At 35.0% G+C, this 23,405-nt stretch overlaps 2 protein-coding genes across 3 annotated transcripts in view; one reads left to right on the top strand and one right to left on the bottom strand.

Moving 5' to 3' along the window:
- The window catches only part of LOC143900069 (uncharacterized), a 219,619-nt gene that overhangs the window by 137,534 nt on the left and 58,680 nt on the right, over positions 1-23,405 (bottom strand). The gene's annotated exons all lie outside the window — the stretch shown is intronic.
- Positions 4,699-23,405, top strand: part of Phlpp (PH domain leucine-rich repeat protein phosphatase) — a 69,622-nt gene continuing 50,915 nt past the window's right edge. Inside the window, exons 1-2 of the mRNA XM_077410994.1 lie at positions 4,699-4,981; positions 8,057-9,847. Coding sequence (XP_077267120.1) covers positions 8,084-9,847 — 1,764 coding nt within the window. The 5' untranslated portion in view covers positions 4,699-4,981; positions 8,057-8,083. The remainder of the gene's footprint in view (positions 4,982-8,056; positions 9,848-23,405) is intronic.

The following is a 23,405-nucleotide window of genomic DNA, read 5'->3' as shown; positions in this document are numbered from 1 at the left end:
AAGAATATCGATTTATACTTTTCACCTAATGGGAGCTTAATTGGAATAGCGCACGATATTCAACGCGTTGATACGACACCCCGTTTACGATAGCGGAAAGGATTGATCGGCGGGGCTTTCCGCGTCGTTTGTGCGTGTGACTCCGCGCGCTTGACATTTCTTTCGGATCTGCACGATAGCTCGCTCAGGTATTCTTAAACCGGTGGCATCAGCGCTCTTACTATGCGCACGATGTTGTGCGTGACGGACTACGAAAGGCAATATCCTTAGAACGTCGTCGGAATTTCTAAACTCGCGAGCACAGAGTGAAACGCGAATTACCGGCGATGGATATTTTTAAACGGGACGAACCATATCTACGACAGGCGACAGGTGTTGTGTCGTGCTCTTTTTTTTACTTTACGTGACTATTAATAAGAGCCGCGTTGATCGACAACTTACGCGTAAGAGGGCATTAAAACTGATTTTTCTTATACAGAGGATATACAACATACAATTTAAAACGTCCCTCATTAAAAGTAATCGCTCTTTTGTTCTGTTATTGTTTATCGATAACTATCATCAAGCATCGAGAAAATGAGGATAATATTATGTAGCAACGTAAAACTTAATGCTGCAGGATATCAGATAAACATTATTTGATCAATTGTTTCACTGTAATCTGCTGACCAATGTGCTCACTCTCTCTCTCCGGATGAAGTTAAAATGATATACAATGCAGTATGGAAAACTATGTCAACCTGTCTTGCATATACATGAATCGTGTTTTTGCAAAGGCTTTGCGGACATTACTGTCATCAGGGATGAAAGCTTCGCGCCGGTATATCCGACATATCCACATTTGTCGGCATTTGAGCCATCCACGCGATGATTGGATTTCGAATCAAGATTATTTACTATCATGTTACAAATCGAATGGATTTGCTTCAATAGCTAACTCCGTCTTAGACTCATAATTACGTATTAGTTTTGAGCAAACTTTGTGCCGTGTTATACAAGAGCGTTAATAATAGTTGATAAAAGTTCGACGAAGTAAAACGAGTTTGATAAACTACGTTGAAGAAGCTAACGAAGTTTTACAAAGAGAGATTGTCCTTCAGTTTAATTTAGTAATTAAATTCAATAATTCGCGAATTTTCTTTCTTTCTTTTTTTTTCTTTGAGTGATTTACACCGTTCATTAAAGCCGAGGCAAATTACGTTACGCATTAAAAGCTTTTGCACGCAGAAGAATACGGCGTTGTCCATCGACGAACTTCCAGTTCACGATTTACGTCTCATAATTTTCCGTTTTAATTATCATAGCGCCGACCGCCATTCTTCCATTTATCCCTGCTTTCTTTATTCTCCCCTTTCGTTCCGGTCTAGAAAAGCCCCGAGTCTCACTTCCGCAGAGGTTCTTAATAAAATCAGAATTGTTAAGTGAGTCGTTATAATTTGAAAAGGAATTCTGAGACCCCGCTTTGGCTAAAATTTGACATCGAAAGATGCGAGACATTGCATTTCTCTTTTATGAAATTGTTAATTTTGGCTTTTTGATCTTATCACAATTGTCTATATATTTACTGTATTTATATTTATATATTTTATTTAAATTTTTAATTATATTTTATTTAAATATTATATTTATAACTCATATTCTAACTGATACACAACGTTCAATGTAATTATTATTTATTTGTATTATAAAGGCATTACTGAATATATAAATTTATCTGTTTCTAATCGTGAATATGTTGACAAGTCCAGAAACAATTTTTCTCTAAAATAAATTTAGAATTTTAATACTTACGATATTTTTGAAATCACATTTTTAGCTATCCAGTTACAAATTATTATATTTGAGAGAATGTGATTATGAGCTCGGACTAAGACCAAGCAATTCTAAATATGTCGAAATTCTCGAATAGAAGAAGGATAATTTCTAAACGTCGATAAGTCATCGTCATAAATATTGCGGTGGATTGAGGTCGACAAGTGACCGTCGCGAGATTCTCATTAATCGAGCGAAACGGAGCGACCAAAAAGGGACCGATAAATCATGAGTTCGTTAATCTAGCTGCGGAGTTTGCCAATATTTCACGAACCGTAATAGGTAAATCGAACCGAGTTGCGAAATCGAGAGATCGAGTACGGGCGTCGAGGGAGCCGCGATCGATTAAATATCGGCCACTGTTGGTTCTCGCGCGCTCGAGCGGATTACGAGGGTGGCCGAAAGAAGGTCAAGTGGGATCACGGAGGGAAATCCAAGGGGCGATTAGACGATGTCAGGACTAGATTATACGGACAACTTTCGATTCGCAGCGATCTGAACGTCGCGCGTCGCGACGATTGAAATCGTGTCAGTTTAACTTTGAACTAAATGCACTGAGCACCCCGAGAAAGATGACGTTTTCTCAATTCTGTTTTTTTATGCGTTGAACGTTGTTAGTAAACGTAAAATAGGATAAAGACAAGATTTGTGGTGCGTAATCTTGTTTACCACACGTACACAGCACAAAGAAATTCCGCAATGCGGATATTTCTGAGTGCCAAACGTGCCAACTATTTTATTTCATGACCTTCTATAGATATAAAATATTAATAGAAACAAAGTTAGAATGAGCAAAATCTAATAATAATAATAAGAAGGTATATAAGGCTTTGAGATAATATAATTAGTATCTTCATAAATTGCTATCTTCATGCCATTGCGCTATTTAACGATTTGACCTATCGGTCCTTATTCAACAAAGCATTGAGTAGTGCGCATAGTTCGCGCTGTGACAGGGTGGCAGTCAACGCTATTGTGTCGCGTACGGCTTTGGAGATGCAGTCAAACCTCGGCAAGGCTATTTAGGCTCATCAGCTTTAATTGGCTTCGTTTGTAATTACGGCATGAGAGGAGTCCGCGATAGGGCTGGTACGACCGAAGACAATGAAGAAGGAGGCCGGAAGGAGAGGGTGGAATAACCCGAATAACCCGTTGACGGGGGCTGCGTCCTAGAGAGATCGGGGAAGTGAGTTTAGAACCGCCATTGTTAGCTTCTCCCGGACGGGAAAGACCCGATACAGATTCTCGCCACAGACAAAAGACCTCTTTCTTTATTCGCCAACGGGGATATCAATGCGAATACTCGATAACGTAACATCATAGAGAATATTCGAGATATCAATTGCATTTAATTTTAAGATATATTTGTATACGAGTAATATATGACTACGCGCGTACGATAATCTGACGTGTTTTCAACATGTCAAAAATGGAAAGTCACTTTAGATACGTAAATAATATTTTGAGATGCATATGATCGAAAAAGATCAGAGGAACTCTTAGCCTTTAGTAAACGTGAGCTAATATTTGTTAATACCACGGGGACTTGCTCGCGTAAATTCTTCATTTCATAAATCTCACGTGTGGCAGAGCTTTGTTTTAATAAATCTTCCTTGACTAGATCCTTGACTGTTGCTGCGTACTGTAGATTGTAAAAGCAATAATTCTCGAGCGTGTGGCAAGTTCACAGCTTCTGTTACCTCGCGTAACAGCGATGGCTCTTGAAACTGTAACTCGAGAGCGAATTGCGGAGTCATTCGCATGTTACCACGTACAAGCGTGTCGAATCGTTTGACTGCGGCGGACACATTTTTCGGTAACCGCACAAACACGCGAGGCGCACCCATATGACCGTTTCCTGGCTTGAACAGGGTAGGCACACGCTGCTTCGTCCGAGAAAGGGAGACGAGAGAGACGCGTGGGAATGGTCTCCTTCATACCGAGTTATACGTTACGGCGTAACGCTCTTACACCGCTTTCAGAAACAATACACATATCTCGTGAAACATTCCAAATTCGAACCGTGTTTACACAATAATTTACACAATGAACCGTATTGCGTTTACAACGATGACAATTACTATCTAAAGCATTCTCTTAACACATGTAATTATTTAAAAAAAAACCGTTGTTTTTGTTATTACGATTATTTTCATATTAAGTATTATGTTTATGTCCCACATCCCACAAGAGCCTTAGTTATTATACTTGATTGCATATTATAACAATTAAGACAGTCATTAATGGTCGATTTTATCAAAGTCTCACTTAATTTCTCTCATAATTTACCAAATTCTTTATCTCTTTCCACTTCTAATTCTACAATTGAGATAAAGAGTCGGTTAAAGTTAACCAATATTGATAAAACCAATCATAAATCTCTGAACAATCCTTCCCGAGGGAATTCCGGGACCTACCATCTTCAGGATCTATGAATAGTCGCAACTTCGAAATTTCATATTCGAGAATCGACGGTTTACCACCTTCGATCGCCAGCCTTTCCCAGATGACATTCCCCGAAATTCAATCATTCTCTCGAACTATTCGCCAGCAGCGGAAGTACATCATTCCGCTGCCGTTGGTTCCCCCGACGAGGGTCGCCGGTTGGGAGGACGCCGCATCACGCCGTCCTCCTCTTTCTTCACAAGCTACAACACGTGACGCGAACACGTGGGAAGGAGAGACCGCCGGCAAAGAGACCTTTCTCTCTCCTCCCTCCACCTGGAGCACGGGCTCTATCTCTCTCCTTTCTTTCTCTCTTTCTCTTCCGTTTCTATCCTTTGGCAGCCAACAGGTAGAAAGAGAGACAGGTGGCTCGGCGATGTATGCATGATGCCGGGTGCGATACGACAATCCTGAACTCTGGCCAGTGTCCGTGATGACTACCTCATGAATCGACGTGTCTGTTCAATAAATATGATATAGCGCCGGTTCCCTCTACGCCTTTTGTGAAATTAACCGAAGTCTTTGTTAATACGTTAATACGTTTTTAATTATACTAGAATCATTGGTTATCAGTGATGCTTTGTGACAAAGTAGAGTACGCAGAGTGTTTAAAATTGTAAATCTTTTAAATCATTTGATTTATGTGAATCTATTGCAGCGGAGTTTAAATAGAATCATTGAATAATAAATAGATTAAGTGAACTGGATTGCAGTGTTTAATAATGTAAGTTAAGAAACAAAAGTGAGATTTGATTATTCGCATCGTGACTGATCTAAGGTCCCGTTTTATGTTAACAGAAAATTTTTTTAATTAAACATCAAAGTAAATATTAATCCAAAGTTTTTAATTTAACGTTGTTTAAATTTGTCAATTAGATTAATGATTAAACAATTTCAGAAATGTAGTATCTGTAAAACTTCCAATTAAAATATTCTATCAATGATATATAAATCCTCGGTTACACAAAAAGTTTGTGTTTTATTATATCCATACTTTGTTTCAATTACTCTTGATAAGATAAAATTCACTTTAGAAGCTACTTCAAAATAATTATGAATCCATTTTAAAAGACAATTTTAAAAAACATTATATTCCTTTGCATAAAGAATTTATAGGACATAAAAATAATCTTTAAACTCTTGATATTTTAAGGTAGAATATAGAATAATCAATAAGGAATAATATGTCATATTAATCTTCACATTTTCAAGATTACATTATATCTGATTACGAAGATAAAAAATAACTATTTTATTTAATTTTGCTGTTCTAAAATGTAAAATTGTGTCGCGCGAATCTCACATAGCCATGACATTAAAATAATTTGCGTGCATTTACCAAGTTAGTATAACAGATCTCGAGGAAAATATCGCTGTGCCCTCGTGATCCGTCGGCTCCGGTTTCTCCTTTCGATAGATAATGGATATCGATCGTGGTGTTCTACCAAATTCTGTTAGCCGGAAGTATTTGTTCGATAATATTGGCAGGCGACTCGATGGAAATCATCGCGGCTACTGCTCTGTTGACAAATGGTTACCTTTGATATTGTGGTTAATGATTATTCTCGCTAGTTAATATTTGTTCTCGTTAACAAGATTGGACTGTCATGGGTTTACGAGTCCTATCCGTATAACCAGCTAATTTTCAGTCAAAACAGCAAATTAATATTAAATTTGAAGATAAATGCTCTGATTAATGTCAAACATATATTAATTTAATCATAAGTATATACATATTGAAATAGAGAAATGTATATGCAATAAAAATAGAATATAATGTATGAATAATAACATTAATTTTATGATATTTATTCTCTTCGTAATTTAATTATATCATGCGGGATTAAAAAAGATTAACGACCATGCTCGCGCTAACCATGCCTTTTAATTTAATGTTATGGCACGCTCAAGCCGTTATATATAGCTCGTGCAACAGCGTAAAAAAATCATGTTACAGAGGAAGCTGGCCTCATTTCCATTTCTTTTCACCGCATATTCATTATTCAGCTTGCTCACGTGAGTTTGTCCGTTGATCGACGTACTATCCGAGTGTCCTCCACACCCTTGTCGTTTAAATTTATACCAAGCATAACGCCATGACACGCCCCGGAAACTCGCATTTCGTGAGAAAGGAAGTTCGCCACCTTCTCTCCTGCCCTTTCCCCTTTCCCCCGGTATAAATTTTCTCGGCGAACGCGGCGATAAACTTAAGATGAATTCCTTTTCGGCTGGCGGGACGATAGATAAATAGAAAGCGCGGCTACGTGATTCGAAGCCGCAAGTGCAACACGTATTCGCATTTTCTTTCTCGCCCTCCTGACCGTTCCCCGCGGATTACTTTCACACGTTTCACGGTTATGTATCTCGCCTCGGCGGTATCTGAAAGGTAATTCTCCGCTGGGATCAAATTTTCTGATCACTCGCGACGTGCGCGCGACAATCAACGACAATTTGACGCGACGACGCGACGTCGCGAAATCGGCTAAACGTCACGTTTCGACGAGACAGATTTATTATATGAGCTCTCTTTTGGTACGGGACAAGAATAACTCATCATACTTATGTTAGCTGTATGTTTCGCGCAAGGGACAGGGATCTGATTTAGAAACTGGGAAAACTAATCTAAAACGTTTGCAGTATTTCGAAATCTGTCTCTTCAAACCAACGTCAAAATTGAATTAGTCTATCACATCTAATTAGTGCAAAAAAAAATATCGGAAAAGAAGATAAAAATTTAATGCACAATGATGATACAAATTGTTATATCTATAATACGTTTCCAGTTCTATCTACTTGTAAAACTTTTTTTAATTTGCAAAATAGATAGAAACGAAAATATGACAATAAATATAAAGTAGATTTTAACAACAATTTTCTACTATTAAACTATTATTAACCTCTTTATTAAGTCAATATATGTAATAATTATCTAAATGTCATTTAACAAGTTTAGTTTTCCTAACATTGGTATTTTTATTTATGTACATGTATGCATATAGACACTTTAACCGACTGCATTACTCGGTACATACCATACGTCAGCGCTGCTGAAATGAGCATCCAAGCGTGACGTTTTATACGCGGCTTCCCCTACACACAAACACATAAAAACGATAGCGATACATTCACCATAGTATCAGCATAGTCATTTACCGACGATCTGTCGCGATCCTACTTCCGTCATGTGGAAATTTTGCTATTCCACAACGCATAATCGTTACCACGCTTTCGCAAATTCCACGACGTCGCTGTCATTCGATTGTTCCAATTACTACCTATTTTGTACGTGCCAAAATATTAAAGAAAATCTTTTTTTATTTGTTATATTAAAATTAAGGAAATAATGGTATATAAATATAGCTAGTACATCATTGAAAAAATATCCTATACAAATTATATATAAAATATAATCTTTTCTGTGTCAGAATATCATATTTTATATATTATTTAATAAAACACTAAATTTGAAAATAAAATCTATGAAATTGATCATAATATCTCGTAACGTTACAAAATTTGATCTTTTTTTATAAAAAAATTGTAAATTACTTTTAAAATGATAAGCGTGTTATTTGATTATACGGTATAAAATTAAAAAATTTAAATAAGAGAAAATTTTTAAACCAAGGGTTTATAAATTGTTGAAGAGTCAGATGGAAATTTTATATAATTAATTAATTTAACTAATTACTTAATTAAAAATTATATTTTTGATACAAAATTATTAACAACAGTTTGATCAAGTTATTAATTATTTTAATAATTGAACTACTAAATTTTAAACCATTATAATTTGTAGATTGATTGTAAAAGATCCACGACTAAAATGCTAATCGCCAGTGCATCCAACAATCAAACAATTGCTCCTACGTCATCCGTAAAGCTACGAAAATCTCGCCGATTATCATCCACCAGAGGATTAAAGCAACGGACCATCGCAAATATCCCGAAGGATTCTCATCTTTGCCAAAACCCCCAGAAACCCGGTCTTTGTCCCGCAGCTAGCAAGAGCGTCGACGAGGACAACACCAGAGGCAGACTACTGATAAACTGGGAGATGAACGAGAGGATCAGCTTGAGCAGCGGCTCCAGTGTCGGATTGGCGATTCGTCCTGACAGCAGAAAAGGTATCGAGTTCAGCGAAAATCGCAGAAGGGAAATTGAAAGTAAATCGAGAATAGGCGAATGTTCGGAACGGAATTGCGAAGCCAAATCATCGTCATTGTCATCAATCAAACCGACATTGGAGTTGATGAATGTGTCCGGATTCCACTCAAATTTCGATCGAAAGCACCGTGGTAGTTCCCACTCGATCGAAATCAATACGGCGGACGATAATATACTCAAGAGCGACTCGAAATATGAAATCGGTATTCCTAGTCGTAGCTCTGCGACAAGAAAACAGAGGCAACAGAACACGCTCAGGAAGGACAATGTCGATGCGACGAGAAGATGGACCAAGAACAAATCCGGCGACTCCATCTCGAAACGGTTAGAATTGATCCATGAGCTCAATCAGAAGATTTTGGCAAATTACGAGAGATTCCAGCAAAGATCAAAGCGTGCCAAGGACGCGAAGGAGCAGACTATTAAAAACCGTGTCAAGGATAAGATTGATCCCGAGGAACACATTTACACAGAGATCAAGAAGAAAAATAAAACAACCTGTAGAACGAACGATCGAAAGAACCAGGGCATTCTTAAACAGGATATCTATAACCAAGAAACTTGTAAAAAAGATTCCTCCAAGCGAGATACTTGTAGACAAGCGGATCCTAATAAATCAATCTTATCTAAAAGTTATTACGAAAGTATCAAAGGCCGGACGGAGAAGAAAGACATCTCAAGAGCTATGAATAAGCCTGATTGCAGGATCGTTTGCGAGAATACGAACTTCAGCATGGCGGCTAAGGAAAATTTCTTCTACCAAATAGATGAGAAAACGCAGCCATCGAAATACGTGAAATTGAAAAACAAGAAAGAACGATTGTCAGAAGAAAGTTCGGTCTTCTATACAAACGAGGACGCCCCTCCAAGGGAGATTGAATCAATTGAGACTCAAGATTGCCTGGAGAATTCCAGATTTTATCCCGAAAGCTGCAATCTATATAATAACGAGCCGGAGGATGATAGTTCGAAGAAAAATGCAAAAGATACCTCGAAGATCGATCGATCTGAGCCGCGAGAAGACGCTGAATCGCGGGCGTGGAGCGAAGATGATATAATAGACGAAAAGATTTTGGAGAACAAGATCCTGGAGAACCTCGACGAGACAATCGATAAATTCGATAGCGAAAGGACGCAGCTGACGTCGGGGGATAGCAATGAGGAGAAGGACAGCTTCAGCACGGATTCTATACAGAGTGGAAGTCCCTCGAGCGTGAAAGACTCGAAGGACGCCGTTAACCTCTTGGATACCTTCAATTCCTCTTGGGACTCGGGAGTCGGGGTGGACGTCGGCAACGGGAGTGGGTGGGTGAGAATACACACGGGGATCGAGAGCAGCCTCGTATATCTTACTCTGGACACCACAGCTAAGGACGTTTGCAGGGACATGCTGCTGGGAGACGACTTGTCTCTGTTTGTTCAGGTAAACGCCAGTCTCCGCCGCTGATTGTCCTTTCAACTTGCGTGTCAACATCACATTCAGTTTGTTTCGCAAGAAAATGAAATATAAAATATAAACGAAATTCTCGTGGATACGAGATACGCGCGAGGAACGCATAATTTCGATTTAATTTTTCACATTCTATTAAATACAAAAAAATATATTACAACTGCTATTATATTCTTATCATCATAAAATAATACACATGGAGATTTTTCTTTAAGGTCTTATAATCTTTTATTACTGTTTTAAAATCTCAAATCACCAAAATTATAATGGGTTGAATATGGAGATCCTATACCTTTTCTTTTTTTTTTAAGAATTTTTATTTTTAACTACCTAAAGGAAACTCACAACCTCAAAGAAAGTTAAAGGCAGTCCCCGTGTTGTGTCGGGAGACAAGCGCAGCGCAGTCCGGCTTCTCAAAGATAACGACGTACGCGCGAGTAATCAAAGGAGTCTAAGACTTAAATAGCCGGCCGAGTCGGTGAAAGAAGTTTCGGCTCAATGAGACTATACTAAAGCCACCGAGCTGAATATCAAGTTAATGCTCTTGCAAGAAGGACGAGCTCGTTCTGTTTCGCGTACCTTTGGTAGCGAAGACGTTTAGGTACTTCATTATCTCGTAATTGTTAATTGGCCGCAAACAGTTAATTAACAATTACGTTTAGCTTTATATAAAACTAAGCAACATTAAATATCCAATTGAGTCTTTATGGTTCTATCAAAAATAATAGCACTTATTCACATTAAAAACACTTTAAAAAGTAGTTATTTCTATTAAAGTTTTATTTATTAATATAGAGTTATGTAAATAATAGAAAATGCTAAGCTATATGATCGACAAATTATATTTAATTTGCATCGTAAATATGATAAAGTTGATAAACACTTTTACTTACAATAATATCATTAATTAAACATCTTTTCGAACGGAGACATAGGCAGGGAAACAAGTTGCCTGTTGAATTAATTTTACTGCCTCGTAAATTATGTAATTTAGTATCTTTTATGTATACGGTGCAAAAACATTTGCATCGTAATTGATATTTTCACAAGACCTATAGCAAATTAAATATTATCCAATATAGAGCAAACAATTTATTAACGAATACATATTGAAATTATACATGTTGATATAAGATACCCATATTAACATGTAGTAACGCATTAAGATTACTAAGATTCCCGAAAACTTATCAAAATCAGTAAAAGAATAAATTAAATTATAATTTAAATTACGCCGTATATATTTTAAAATACAAATATATTTGTATCATAGTATAAATTAATTTATGAAAATAATTACGTAATTCTAAAAGTTACAATATGTGCAGTATTTACTTTGTCCTTTCACTTCCACTTGATTATGTAACAATTAATTACATAAAAATTCTGAAATTATTAATTAATTAAATTATTACTAAAATATATAGAAATTATATTGGATTTTATTCGTAACATACAAATATGTGTTATTGACTAAAATATTTTTCCATGCAAATATCCAGGTATTGCTTTATATATAAATTTTCTTTATACGCGACATGTACCCGACATAACAATTTCCTGCTTAATGCGCAATAATTCGTTTTATTTCGACGTATTGAATGCGCTGCGTTTTTGCGAAATAGGTTTTTCGTCCGTTATTCGTATTATTCGCATGGATAGTTGCTGGACAGCTTTCAAGCGGCAGAAAGGCAGGCCGACACTTCCCGCAGACTTTATCCGCGAATTTCTTCTAGCTTTTACTTTTTAAATCTGTCGAGAGTTGCACTATGACTCTCGTATTCTAATATAGCTATAATGTAATTATTCCGAATACATACAACGGATGTTAAATATTTAAATCTTTATTTATTCGCCAAGTATTCGCCAAGTCCTTTCTAAAAAAAGGCATGTTAAATCGATACTCGCATCTCTCGAAGTCTTCTCGAAAGTCTCGAATTGCTTTGTTGGCTCTTTTCCGCGATGCTGATTGATTCTGTTGCTGCGCTAACTTCGTAAGCGGCTGTCATAGCATATTTTGACAGTGTGTGTAATATTAAAGCTAAATAGCGCGCGCGAAGCGCGCGTCTGTGATGTCTAGTATAAGAAAAAAAGAAGTGATCGCTCTATTTGACAGCCGTAAAAAATGTGTTATAGAAATCAGACACTTCCCACTTAATAAATTCTCGAGTTCATTTATATCACCCAGTATATGAGACAGACGTAGGTCACGATCGCCACATGCAAGCAGAATTTTTCCGCCGGCGAACCGTAAGACAGCCCTCAAAGTTCCGCGGAAGCAATAGAGGAGCCGACGCGCTCGTCCAAGAATCTCTATATTTTTAACGCGCCAGAGATATTAAAGGTTCACCGGCTGCCGGAGGAATTTACTGCTGCAGTGACGCGATACCTATCGATGAAGAGTCCCTTCGATCCGATCGAATCCTCGTACCGTAAACGTGCAGGTGCGCGCAGGCTTGTCACTTTAAAAGAGACAAAGCGGCTCAGAACTACCGGATGTTCTCTCGATCACTCTGATACTGGCTGTTACCAATATTACAATCAATAACGGCGGTCGCTTCAACGTCAAGCCCGTGTAAACTTATTTAGAAAGGTACCTAATCGCTCACGCTGAAATTTTATAAGCGGCAGCAGTAAATATCGGCTGAGTAAATAACGCCATCCTTGGCTGTCAGCATTTCGCTAGTTAAGTAACTTTGACCATAGAAGAATAATATTACCGCAACGAAAGCCATTGTAGTAAAAATGTACGAATCAGTATTGACATGACAGCTGATCTAATATTTCGAAAACGTTTACTTTCTCTCTCTCTCTCTTTCTCTTTCTCTGCTTTTCTCTGGCAATAACGTCGGCCAATACTGACCTAGATCAGTCCGACTGTTTCGCGATAATAGGACTGCATGTTCCCTTAAGGCTCTGGATTACTCATTGTAGTTATATTGGATTACAACATTATTAAGCGAGAAATTACATATATATATAATTTCCACTTCCATTGAAATGTTAACGCTTCGAAATGCTCTTGGTATATCAATACGCGAATATTCTAGCGAGCGTTGACCCGAATAAACATCATAGTTCCTGTATAGTTAACCGGTAATGGATCATTACACGAAATAATATCGATCAACACTTCTCAGAATATATATTAAGTTTACATAGGAATATCGACTACGTAGTATCTTTGAAATATTGCATAGGTAAACGAGCATGCTTAAAGCTATATAAAAATAGAGCAAAAATAAACCATGGCAAGGTGGAAACTCAAAATCCAACATGCGAAACGAACCAAGCATTATTTCGGAGGATCCCGCGGGATTCGCGAGAGACCGTCGGCGTCGTTGCCAACGAGAGAGAGAGAGAGAGCTTCTAGATCGAAACTCCGCGTCCGTCCAACGATTGTTATTGGTTGAAGGAAGAAATCGATGCGCGACCAATCCATGAAAACAAACGAAAGATTCCGCAGATCGTGAAATCGGAACTGCAAGCGAAAAAATTTTTATCTCACGTATATAGGAAGGGTTAAAAACAAACGTAGCGTAATTAAAGTATGGTAATACAGCAGTGTGTTAGGATTTTTATTGATATTTTTGTTAATATCTTTAATGCTGGAAAAACATAAAATTTCAATAAGCTATATACAATTAAATGTTTATAGATATGCAATAAATATCGATATTGTGTATATGACAAAGGATGGTTAAAATATAAGAAATTTACATGTAAAAACTGAAAATTTACGCTACTTTCGGATCTAAATTTTCCTCGGTCTAACTTAAATAATTTAAAAGTCTTCTTGCGTCAGCCCTGCTTCTTTCCCGAGAGAAACATCGCGGCGCTTCGGGAACAAACATCCACGAAGACGGATCGACCGTACGATAATGAATTCAACGAACGTATAATGCAGGATTTAACGTTACAAAAAAAATACTTGATATTCTTGTCAAGCGAGAGCCAACCTTAATCGAGTCGAAAATTATTTGCGGCATACGTTCCTTCTACTATTGTAGTTATTTTACTATTATTTTTATTTATGTACTTTATTATTATAGCTAATTCGATGTACATTTTCATCAAGAAATAATCCTATTTTGCAGAAAAGATCCGTAAATGAAATAAGAGATTGTTAATTGTTCGAAAGAACTGTGCAACTCTCAGCGTATCTTGACGCCCCATTAACATAATGTACGAAGGCTAGAGGCGAAGATGCTTGGTATTTATTACGTCTCCGCAAACTAGATCTTGCGAGGTAATCGCGCAAACTTGTCACATGTTACCATTCCGTTTCTAAATACTCGCGGAACACAGATTATTCCACATCGGGATTATGGAGTCTGGCACACCGAATTAGAGCGAACTATACGCGGAAGAACTTGTTTCCTACAATAGTAATGTTTCAAGCTCTCGACAGGCCTCTGACACGTCAGGCTCATCTGTCAACTCGTAGGAACAATGCACAGAGTCAGGAAGACTTATGCGAGAACCGTTGAAGTTGCGTCTCGGTTTGATCGCGAGACAGTTTTCCCCTCAACGAGAATTGAAACTTGAATGACGGCCATTGTAAAGTTCTATATGTGAAATATAAACACTTTCTTATTTCGCGATCACGAATAAGTTTTCTTATTTAAATAAAAATCTTATTTATACAGGACTCTTATCTCATTAACAGTATGATACAGAGTTTCATGGATTCATTATTTGATAATTCAGAATTTATGGAATACTAAAGGCTTTTTTATATATTTGCCAATGACAATTTAAAAATTGTCTGTTAGTAAGAGTTTTAAAATATTTAATTGGCAATATTAAAATAATTTGACGATTAAAGTTTATAAGCTAAATTTCTGTAAAATTAAAATTAAATAAAGACCAAGATTTTTTTAGCTCAAAAGTTTTTCGAAAATTTTAAACCGACAGAATTTATAAAAGAATTTATAAAATTAAATTTAATATCATTAATTTATAATTAGATTAAAGTTTATAAAAATTATTGTTGACAAAAATAAAAACAACCAAGTATATATTTAAGAAATAAAAAATACATGCAAAGAAAATTTTATTTTTCTTATAAAACACTAAACATTAGTATCTACTAAGATTTTTCCAAATCTTGTAATTAAAACAAAATCCGATAATCTTCAAACTCTCTTTATAATATGATACGAAAAAATATACATTACTCAATTAACTTAATATAAATTATTTCTGAATCTGCAGTTAAATTATTTAAATTCGCTATACAATTTTCCCGAAGGTAACGAAGATTTAATTAAGATAACGAAATAAAAAGGTCTGACGATAACGAATCAAAGCAAAAAATTTTAGACGATAATAATCGTTGTGTAGACCAGAAGACCGCCGTGTCTAATGAAAAAAAAAAATCCAATTAGATTCGATATAATTTAACAGTATTAACCGGTTACTCTAATGATCATCGTTCGTTGGTTCGAATTAAGATTGCCCGAAAACGCCCCAAACGAACCGCCTTTTAACTCCCGTTCCTAAAGTAGACGACGAAACCTTTTACGGCTAACTAAAATCGCAATTTGTTGCTTCCATTTTGCAAACGCTCCATTTACGAGTTGGTGCACTTAACGACCATCGCTTTACGAGCGACATTATTTAACGATTGTTGCTTTACAGCACCCGCCATTGCGATTTCGCCGCTGTGCTTTTTTTATGTATATCAACGGAAGAACAGAGAGGAGCAAACCGAAAGAAATTGAAAGAGAGACAGGAGAAAGAGAGAAAGAAAGAAAAACTGGAGAAGTGAGAAGTAAGAGGAATGTTGGGTAGACGACGATAAAGTTTCGATCACTTCGTCAAAAAGCACTTTGTACCCCTGGTTGTGGAAGATACTTTTTTTATAGTTTTCTGATGCCTCAATAAATAGCGAGATTGTATACGCGATAGAATTTTATTGGGACTGATATTTAACAGTTATGCAAATTTATGAACCAATTACTGTTGATATGCTCTCGGTTATATTGCTTTTTTATATTTTTCTTTCTCAGCAATAACAAATCACATTGTCATGGCTGACGTTATCTGTTTTGTCGCGAATTGTATAATCTTTGGATTTTTAAATCTAGGTTGATTATTCTCACAGATTGTGACACCATCTGTGTTTATCTTGTGACAGATTTTAAATTTCCATAATACTAATAATTATTTAATAATTCTGCTACTTTAGTTATTAAGATAGGATTTAATTTTTAAATGCTAGGCGTCTACTATTTTTAATTTTTATATGTGTAGATATATTCTATGTTTTACATACACATATATCCCGTATTTTTTAAATCTTTCTATCTTAAAATTTGTATCCGCTTAAATTAATATATGAGACAAACTTGTTATTGATTATTAATCAATAACTTTATTTTAAACGGTATTTTTATCTAACATAATGTTTTATTAGCATTTATATAAATAATATTGATCTTCTATACAATTTTTATTATAATCTTATAAATTGTGCTCGGTGATACACATTTCAATTCGCACCTCACACGACTCGCAAAATAATAAGGAAACGATTATTTATACTTCTAAAGAGAGGAATCGAGTCATACATATGAGAAATGTAATCCTACTTCTAATCCTCTTACACTGTGAAAGGATAAATAATCTGTATTACGGCTATGTTACTTGAAATGAAATCGTGATGGGAACGGAGGAGATAGGCTGGCGAGCAATTTGTATTTTTAATTAAAATCAGTCCGGCAGGCGCGTAAATCCGACGGAAAGCGCAGCGGGAATAAAATTGTCAATCATAACGACGCTGGGAATTGTCTTTCGTTAAGCGAACAAATTTTTACGCGCCGTTGCTTAATTTAATTAAAGGCGCTCGTTCAGATACACATCCAGTGAACAACGTGATAATAAACGAATCGCAAAAGTAAAAGCCGAACGCAATACGTAATTTTCACCTGAAGGAACAAACGCGTAACAGAAATGTTAAAACCCTACGGTGCTCTTTTTCAAGCTTGTTTATCCCTTCTCGGGAAAAGAATAAACAAACCATCAACTAAGTAAATTATGAAAATATTATGAAGTTGTTTTCGCGTGAAAAATTCTTTGACGGTTTTTTAAAGCTTATTTTAAAGCTTTCCTCGATCCGAGGACCCCGTAATGGCTGAAAGAATCGCGCGAATGTATCTCGAACGTGCATTTTTGCGTCGACCCGTGAGGAAGCTAATTCTATTTACTTATCCGCACACTTTGAGAAGGACCGTCTTTCCACCGTTTTTCCATGCCTGCCGCGCTTAATTCAACGTAGGTTAAACTTACCCGATTATGTAAACGAATTTACCGTGGTGGGCACCTGCCACACAACGCCGTACGTTTTCGACGACAGGTGTTTGCCAGTCACACACACCACACAAGAGTCGGGTAACGCATTCGCCTGTACAACGAACAGGTGTCTAATGACATCAGCAAAGAAAACACGCGAACTCGAAGGTCCCTTGGCTTTGGCGTATTGTAAAATACGGAAATATTAAAAGAAAAAGACCATACCATGATATTTATTTTGGCTTATAAATTGTTCACACCAAAATTTAAAATTCCGCAATTTGCAACGTCTCACCCTGAACAAATATTAATTATCTTTGTAGCTGCAAAACGGATTAGCGTAGTGAAGCACGATCAAACGAAAACACTTTTATTTATTCTGTGATTTTTAATTTTTAATCATGTTATGTATATAGAAAGGAAATGAAAATGTGGAAAGGAAAGAAAAGTCAATTTTTGGTTATTAACGATTAATTTATCTAAAGTAAATATACGATTGCATAATATTTTAAAACGCAATTTAAACTCATCACGTAATTTAGAATAAATTTGGATTTATAAAAAATAAAAATCTGAAATTTTATTTAAAAAAAAAAATACAGGAAATATATTTATTATTGACTTAATTAATACGCTAATATTTTAAAACATTAATCATAATAATCTTATAAATTGAGATGCTCCGTCCTCGATTAGTATGTAAACGTTATAAAGTCGACATTTCATAACTCGTATGACATTTATACTATTCGATAATTACGAGAGCAATTGAGGATTATTTAGCTTTCCGCTGCACTAGTCAAACGCAAAATTATTCCATACCAAATATATGGATACCAAATATACTTTTTGACGAGAAATTCGGTAGTTTCACATTTATCCCTAATTAAAGCTAATAAATTAATTTTTCGAATATTTGCGAATATAAATTAATGACTTATTAAAAAACAGTTAAATGAAATTTAAAATATTAAATTTTCTAATTAGTATTTCAATTATAGTCAAGAAATAGCAATAACTAAGATAGTTATTTTTATATTGTTTCTATATAAAAAAAAGTAATTTTTAAATATAAATCCATTGTGTGTATGTGTGTGTGTATACATATAATATAGAGCTTAAGCTTGACGGCGTTGCCCGCCGAGGAATCCGTGAAAACACATTTTATCCCTTTTTATCCCGTTAGAGGTTGAATTTCTAAAAATCCCTTCTTAGTGGGTGCTTACGTCACAGAAGAAATATACTCCCCGAATTTCATGTTTCTAGGTTTAAGGGTTTGAGCTGGGCATTGATGAGTCAGTCAGTCAGTCAGGATATTTTGTTTATATATATATACACTGTTGGAAAATTTGTGTTAAATATAACATAAATCGCATGTCCAAAACGGTCCACTCAAATTTTCGTGTTAATTTAACATAATATGGATGTGTTAAATGGTAACACCGCGATACTATGTTAAAATATTTCAACAGAAAAGAAATGTAATTCTGATCGTAATTTGACATTAATTATGTGTACAATTAACATAACTTTTATGTTGAAGTTAAGATTGTAAGATAAAATCAACACTCTTTTTTCTGTAAATTTCTATTTCTACTTCTGTTATAAAGTAAAATCAACATTCTTTTTCTGTAAATTTTAACACATTTAATAAATACGTTCAAATTGTGTTATATTTTAACATATTCTTTAAATTATTTTAATAATTTTTTACATTTTAAATTTGTTAAGATAAATTAACATAGTAGGCATATGTTAAATCTACACAGTATGTGTTGATTATTTTACACAAAAATTTTACCAAGGACCTTTTTTAACAAACCTACAAAAATTTTTCAACCGTGTATATATGTATATGTATATATGTATATCTATAGATGTATATATTATAAAAAGAGGCATACATATAGTAGATACAAGATAAGTATATCTAACTAGCAACTAAGATTTTATATAAAATCAATCAGATTTTGTACAAGGTATTGCACGAAACTTTATACATAAATTCAGATTTCACATATTTTCATTTAAAATAAACTTAAAATGTGTGCGACGCAAACTAATTTTCACGATTTGAAATTAACAAAATCAACGCCGCGGCAAACCGACATCGCTGACATATAGGGAACGCTTATAATGAGTTTGTTAATTACGTGTGGGTCTCCCGAGAAAATAGAGGTAGCCCAGTTCCCTTCGGATGAACCGATGGATCGATAATATCGGTTCTATCAAACCAGAATAACGACTTGCCGACATTAACGGGAATTGCAAGTCAAAAATTGCACGTCAACGAGATTTCCCGTCGTTCCGACATTTTAATCGTAATTTTCTATCTCGAACTCTTTTACAATATAATAATTACTCTTATTAATCCGAAGTCTGCTTAACGATTCGAGGATATATAATTTTTTCAAGACTTATTTATCTGTACTTATGTATATACTATAAACATTCGGAAAAACATTCGCAGCGAAACAATCAATCTATTTATTCTTTCTTTAGTTGTTTAATATAATTATAATTAAATATAATTTATGAGTATAAAAAATGTTACAATATAATTGCTTCAAAAATAAAAATAAACGCGTTACAAAACAAGGTAAAGCTCTCAACAAGTTGATATCTGATGATGAAATTCCGGGAAGACTTTATTATCAAAATTTAGAGATTTAAACAAACAATGCACTTTACTACTACCTGAAACTCTGAGTAACTGTACCCGTGCAAAATGGCCGTTGGTGCCGGGAGAAATGAAAGCCTGGTCGAGGGTGTCCAGCAGGGAATCAAAATGAATTTTGGGGCTGAGCTGGCCGATTCCAATTTAACTTTAATTTACGCGAATGCTGCTGGTTGCAAGTTCACACGAAAATTCATACCCGACTGGTCGCGCGAGAGGATGACCGTCCCTTGTTCTCTCCGACCCTCGTTCAGGACGTTACTTACAAGCTTCTAAATCGTAACAATGAGGATTTTACGACGTGAGGAAGCGTCCGACTCGCAGCCGCCTCCGTTAGACGGATTGATGAAATTTTTCACATCAGATACTTCACGTAAACGGCACGTTCATAATATAACGTCACGTGAAATATGCAGTCTGTATTCGCGTACATTTTGCCATACAGTACATTACTTTTCCCGTGAAAAGAATGCGTTCAGTAAGTCAGAAAACGTAAGGGTAAGAAAATGTAATATTTAATAAGCAACATTAGAATTGATACTCATTGGCTAAATTAATTACAACTCAAAATTGAATGAGGATTGAAAATTATTTGCGATCGAAACAACAAGCTTAATTTCATGGTAACAGTGATCTAAAATTATGTGTTTGATTACTCGGATGTAACTACAAAGATATAACGTTCTGCGAGGATGCTTCGTAACTTGACATGGTAATTATTTATTGCTATAATTAAACATCGGATATATGACATGATCAGAAACGAGTAAAAATATTAAACTTCAAATAAGCACTTCTAACAAACAGCCATCAGCTGAATACTGTCTCTAGCAGAATGATCAGTATTATAAATTAGAAACTCATTCGACAACTAATTCACTTCACCTCAATTTCTTTTATCAACTTTTTTCTTTGGCAGAGAGAGAGAAGCAATTACTTTCATGTTGAATCATTATACTTTTCTCGTAATACAAGGATTTTAACTTTATATAATCATGAAATCATTCCCGATTTAATCTTATTTTTTCGCTATTACTGCACTAATATACTTTATCGTAACAAATATAATCTAGTTAAAAATACTCTTAAAACCTCTCTTTCTTTCATTCTTTTCTCTCTAGTTACTCTGGGACGTACACATATACTCTCGCATATACTACAATTAAAAAATTAGTAGCTGACATAATTAAACTCGTTAAAAAGTAGAGTAATGTTGCAACGTTGCAATAACAATACATCAACAGAGACATTCATGATATCTTCAAAATTTATTGTTTTGACAATATTTGTCATTTACATGTTAAATATATATTTGAAAAACTGAGTTGTGCAATATTTTTTAATTAAATATTTTTAATTAAATTAATTATAATCAACTTCTCAATATATCGCTTCAATATATAATGCCTTGTTAATAAAATTGCATTTTTCTTAAACTGTTTGGAATATAAATATCGATTTTAAGTACCTTAAATATTTTGCACTATTAATCAATAATTTAATGCAATGTAAAAGCAACATAATGCCAGAACAGATAAATTGCGTTTAAGCGACTCAAAGGAAGTAGAGAGCTCGTTACTTTTTGGTACAAGATCCCAGACTTCAACAGTCTAGACTACCGCTGACTCGGTAGCAGCAATTAATTTCTAAATCCGCGAACGTGGCGAGGAAGTCGAAAATTCATACCTGGATCGGTTGAGTAAGATGTTCCGCGCAGAAATATGATTATATCCGCGCGGTGCAAAAGTATTCGAGTCTTTAATTACGCTCTCTTCATTAATGAAAAGCGTCCCTTTCGTGTCGAATGAAGAGATGTCGTTTCATCTCTTTCTGCTATCTGCGGGACGAACATTCCCAAACGATTCCCTTTGCTTTCGAACAGCTTTCATTTTGAATAGCTTCGAGCATGGTTCTATATCAAATTACAAAAGAGCAGTCGGGAAAACATCCGCGTGACTTAACATGAAAATCAACTTTTACGCGGACACTCGAGGGTCCTATTAGATACGTGTGCATGTGCAATGATGTTTGCAAGCGTGTTGCAGACTCAATTCCGGAACGTGAATAAACTTTATTTCAGGAATTAAGTAAGATAATTTTAGTAGCGGTTCTCTACCGAATCCGCATTTACATTTTAACTTCTATAAACCGCTGAAAATTTTTATACCGAGCCTGGACGTCAAATAATGATATACAATCGTGATATCAATATTAAATGGATAGCAATAGTTTGCGATACTAACATTATATTTGTATTATTCATGTAATGGTTTTCAATGATTATGAAACCCGTAACAAAAACAGTATTTTTACATTCATTTATGTATATGTATATATATTACATGCATACATATATATGTGTATATACCTATGTAAAAATGAAAAGCAACAAAAAATTTGCTCCCATATACCTACATATGGAGGCAAATGTTCATCGTTTTTCTGTCAAGCTTTATTTTAAATAGAGTTAAAAACCGGTTTTTTTTTTGTTTTTTTTTAAGGGATGGGAAAATTTCTCTTTGGGTGAAAGCGTAGTATACTGGAACTCTTACACCAATTTTGCTTCGATTTAGCTGAAATTTTGTTTTTAGTTTTATTAAATACAACAAACGACAATTGAATACAGCAAATTTTTTATACCAATCTAATAACAGCTGCAAAATAAAAAACAATTGCTGTAAAAATCAATAGGTACCTATATACATATATGTATATCTATAGATATAAAATGATACACATTGCTCAATAATGTTGTATTGATTTTTACAGCAATTGATTTTTATTTCGCAGCATATATATTAGGGGAGACCGGGGCTAAATCGACACAATTTTTTCAAAGACAATTGTCAACAGTTAATTAAAATTTTCAAGCAAATTTAATGGTACACATTTAAAGAGCGTTTCTTCAGGTACAAAATTGCTTAAGGAAATTTTGTTGTGCGTCGCTTATAGTTTTGCCTCCAGGAAAGGAAAAGTGACGCGAAGACAAATTTTCAAATTGAAAAATACCGGGGTAAACTTGACACAATTTTTTCAAAGGCAATTTTCAACAACTAATTAAAATTTTCAAGCAAATTTAATGATACACATTTAAAGAGCGTTCTTTAGGTACAAAATTGTTTAAGGAAATTTTGCTGTACGTCGCTTAGTTTTGCCCGAAAGCTCGATAAAAGGGTAGACCATTTTTGAGAGATCAGAAAAATTACTTTTCACTATCAAAAACGCTTAGGTCGCGTTAAAAATTACACTATAACTCAGAATGTTACCAAATTCCGTTGATAATACTGGCACATAAAGACGCATTTATAGTAAGAAAGGCAAGTTTCTACGATAGATTTAAATTGGCAAAAAGCCTAGTGTCAAGTTTGCCCCGGTGTTGAGTTAGCCCCGGTCTCCCCTATTATATATATATCACATTTTTATAATTATGTTGCTATCAACATGTTAATTTATAAGTATAAAGATATAGCACGTTAAAAAGAGAAAACTATGATAAATTAACAAAATCCATGATAGGTAATATTATCGAGAATTAGCATTTATAAATCAATTTATAAA

This window comes from Temnothorax americanus, unplaced genomic scaffold, assembly GCF_048541705.1.
Source record: "Temnothorax americanus isolate GAGA-0224 unplaced genomic scaffold, ASM4854170v1 Scaffold3, whole genome shotgun sequence".
Classification (NCBI taxonomy): domain Eukaryota; kingdom Metazoa; phylum Arthropoda; class Insecta; order Hymenoptera; family Formicidae; genus Temnothorax; species Temnothorax americanus.
This window is presented reverse-complemented; position numbering and strand designations above follow the sequence as displayed.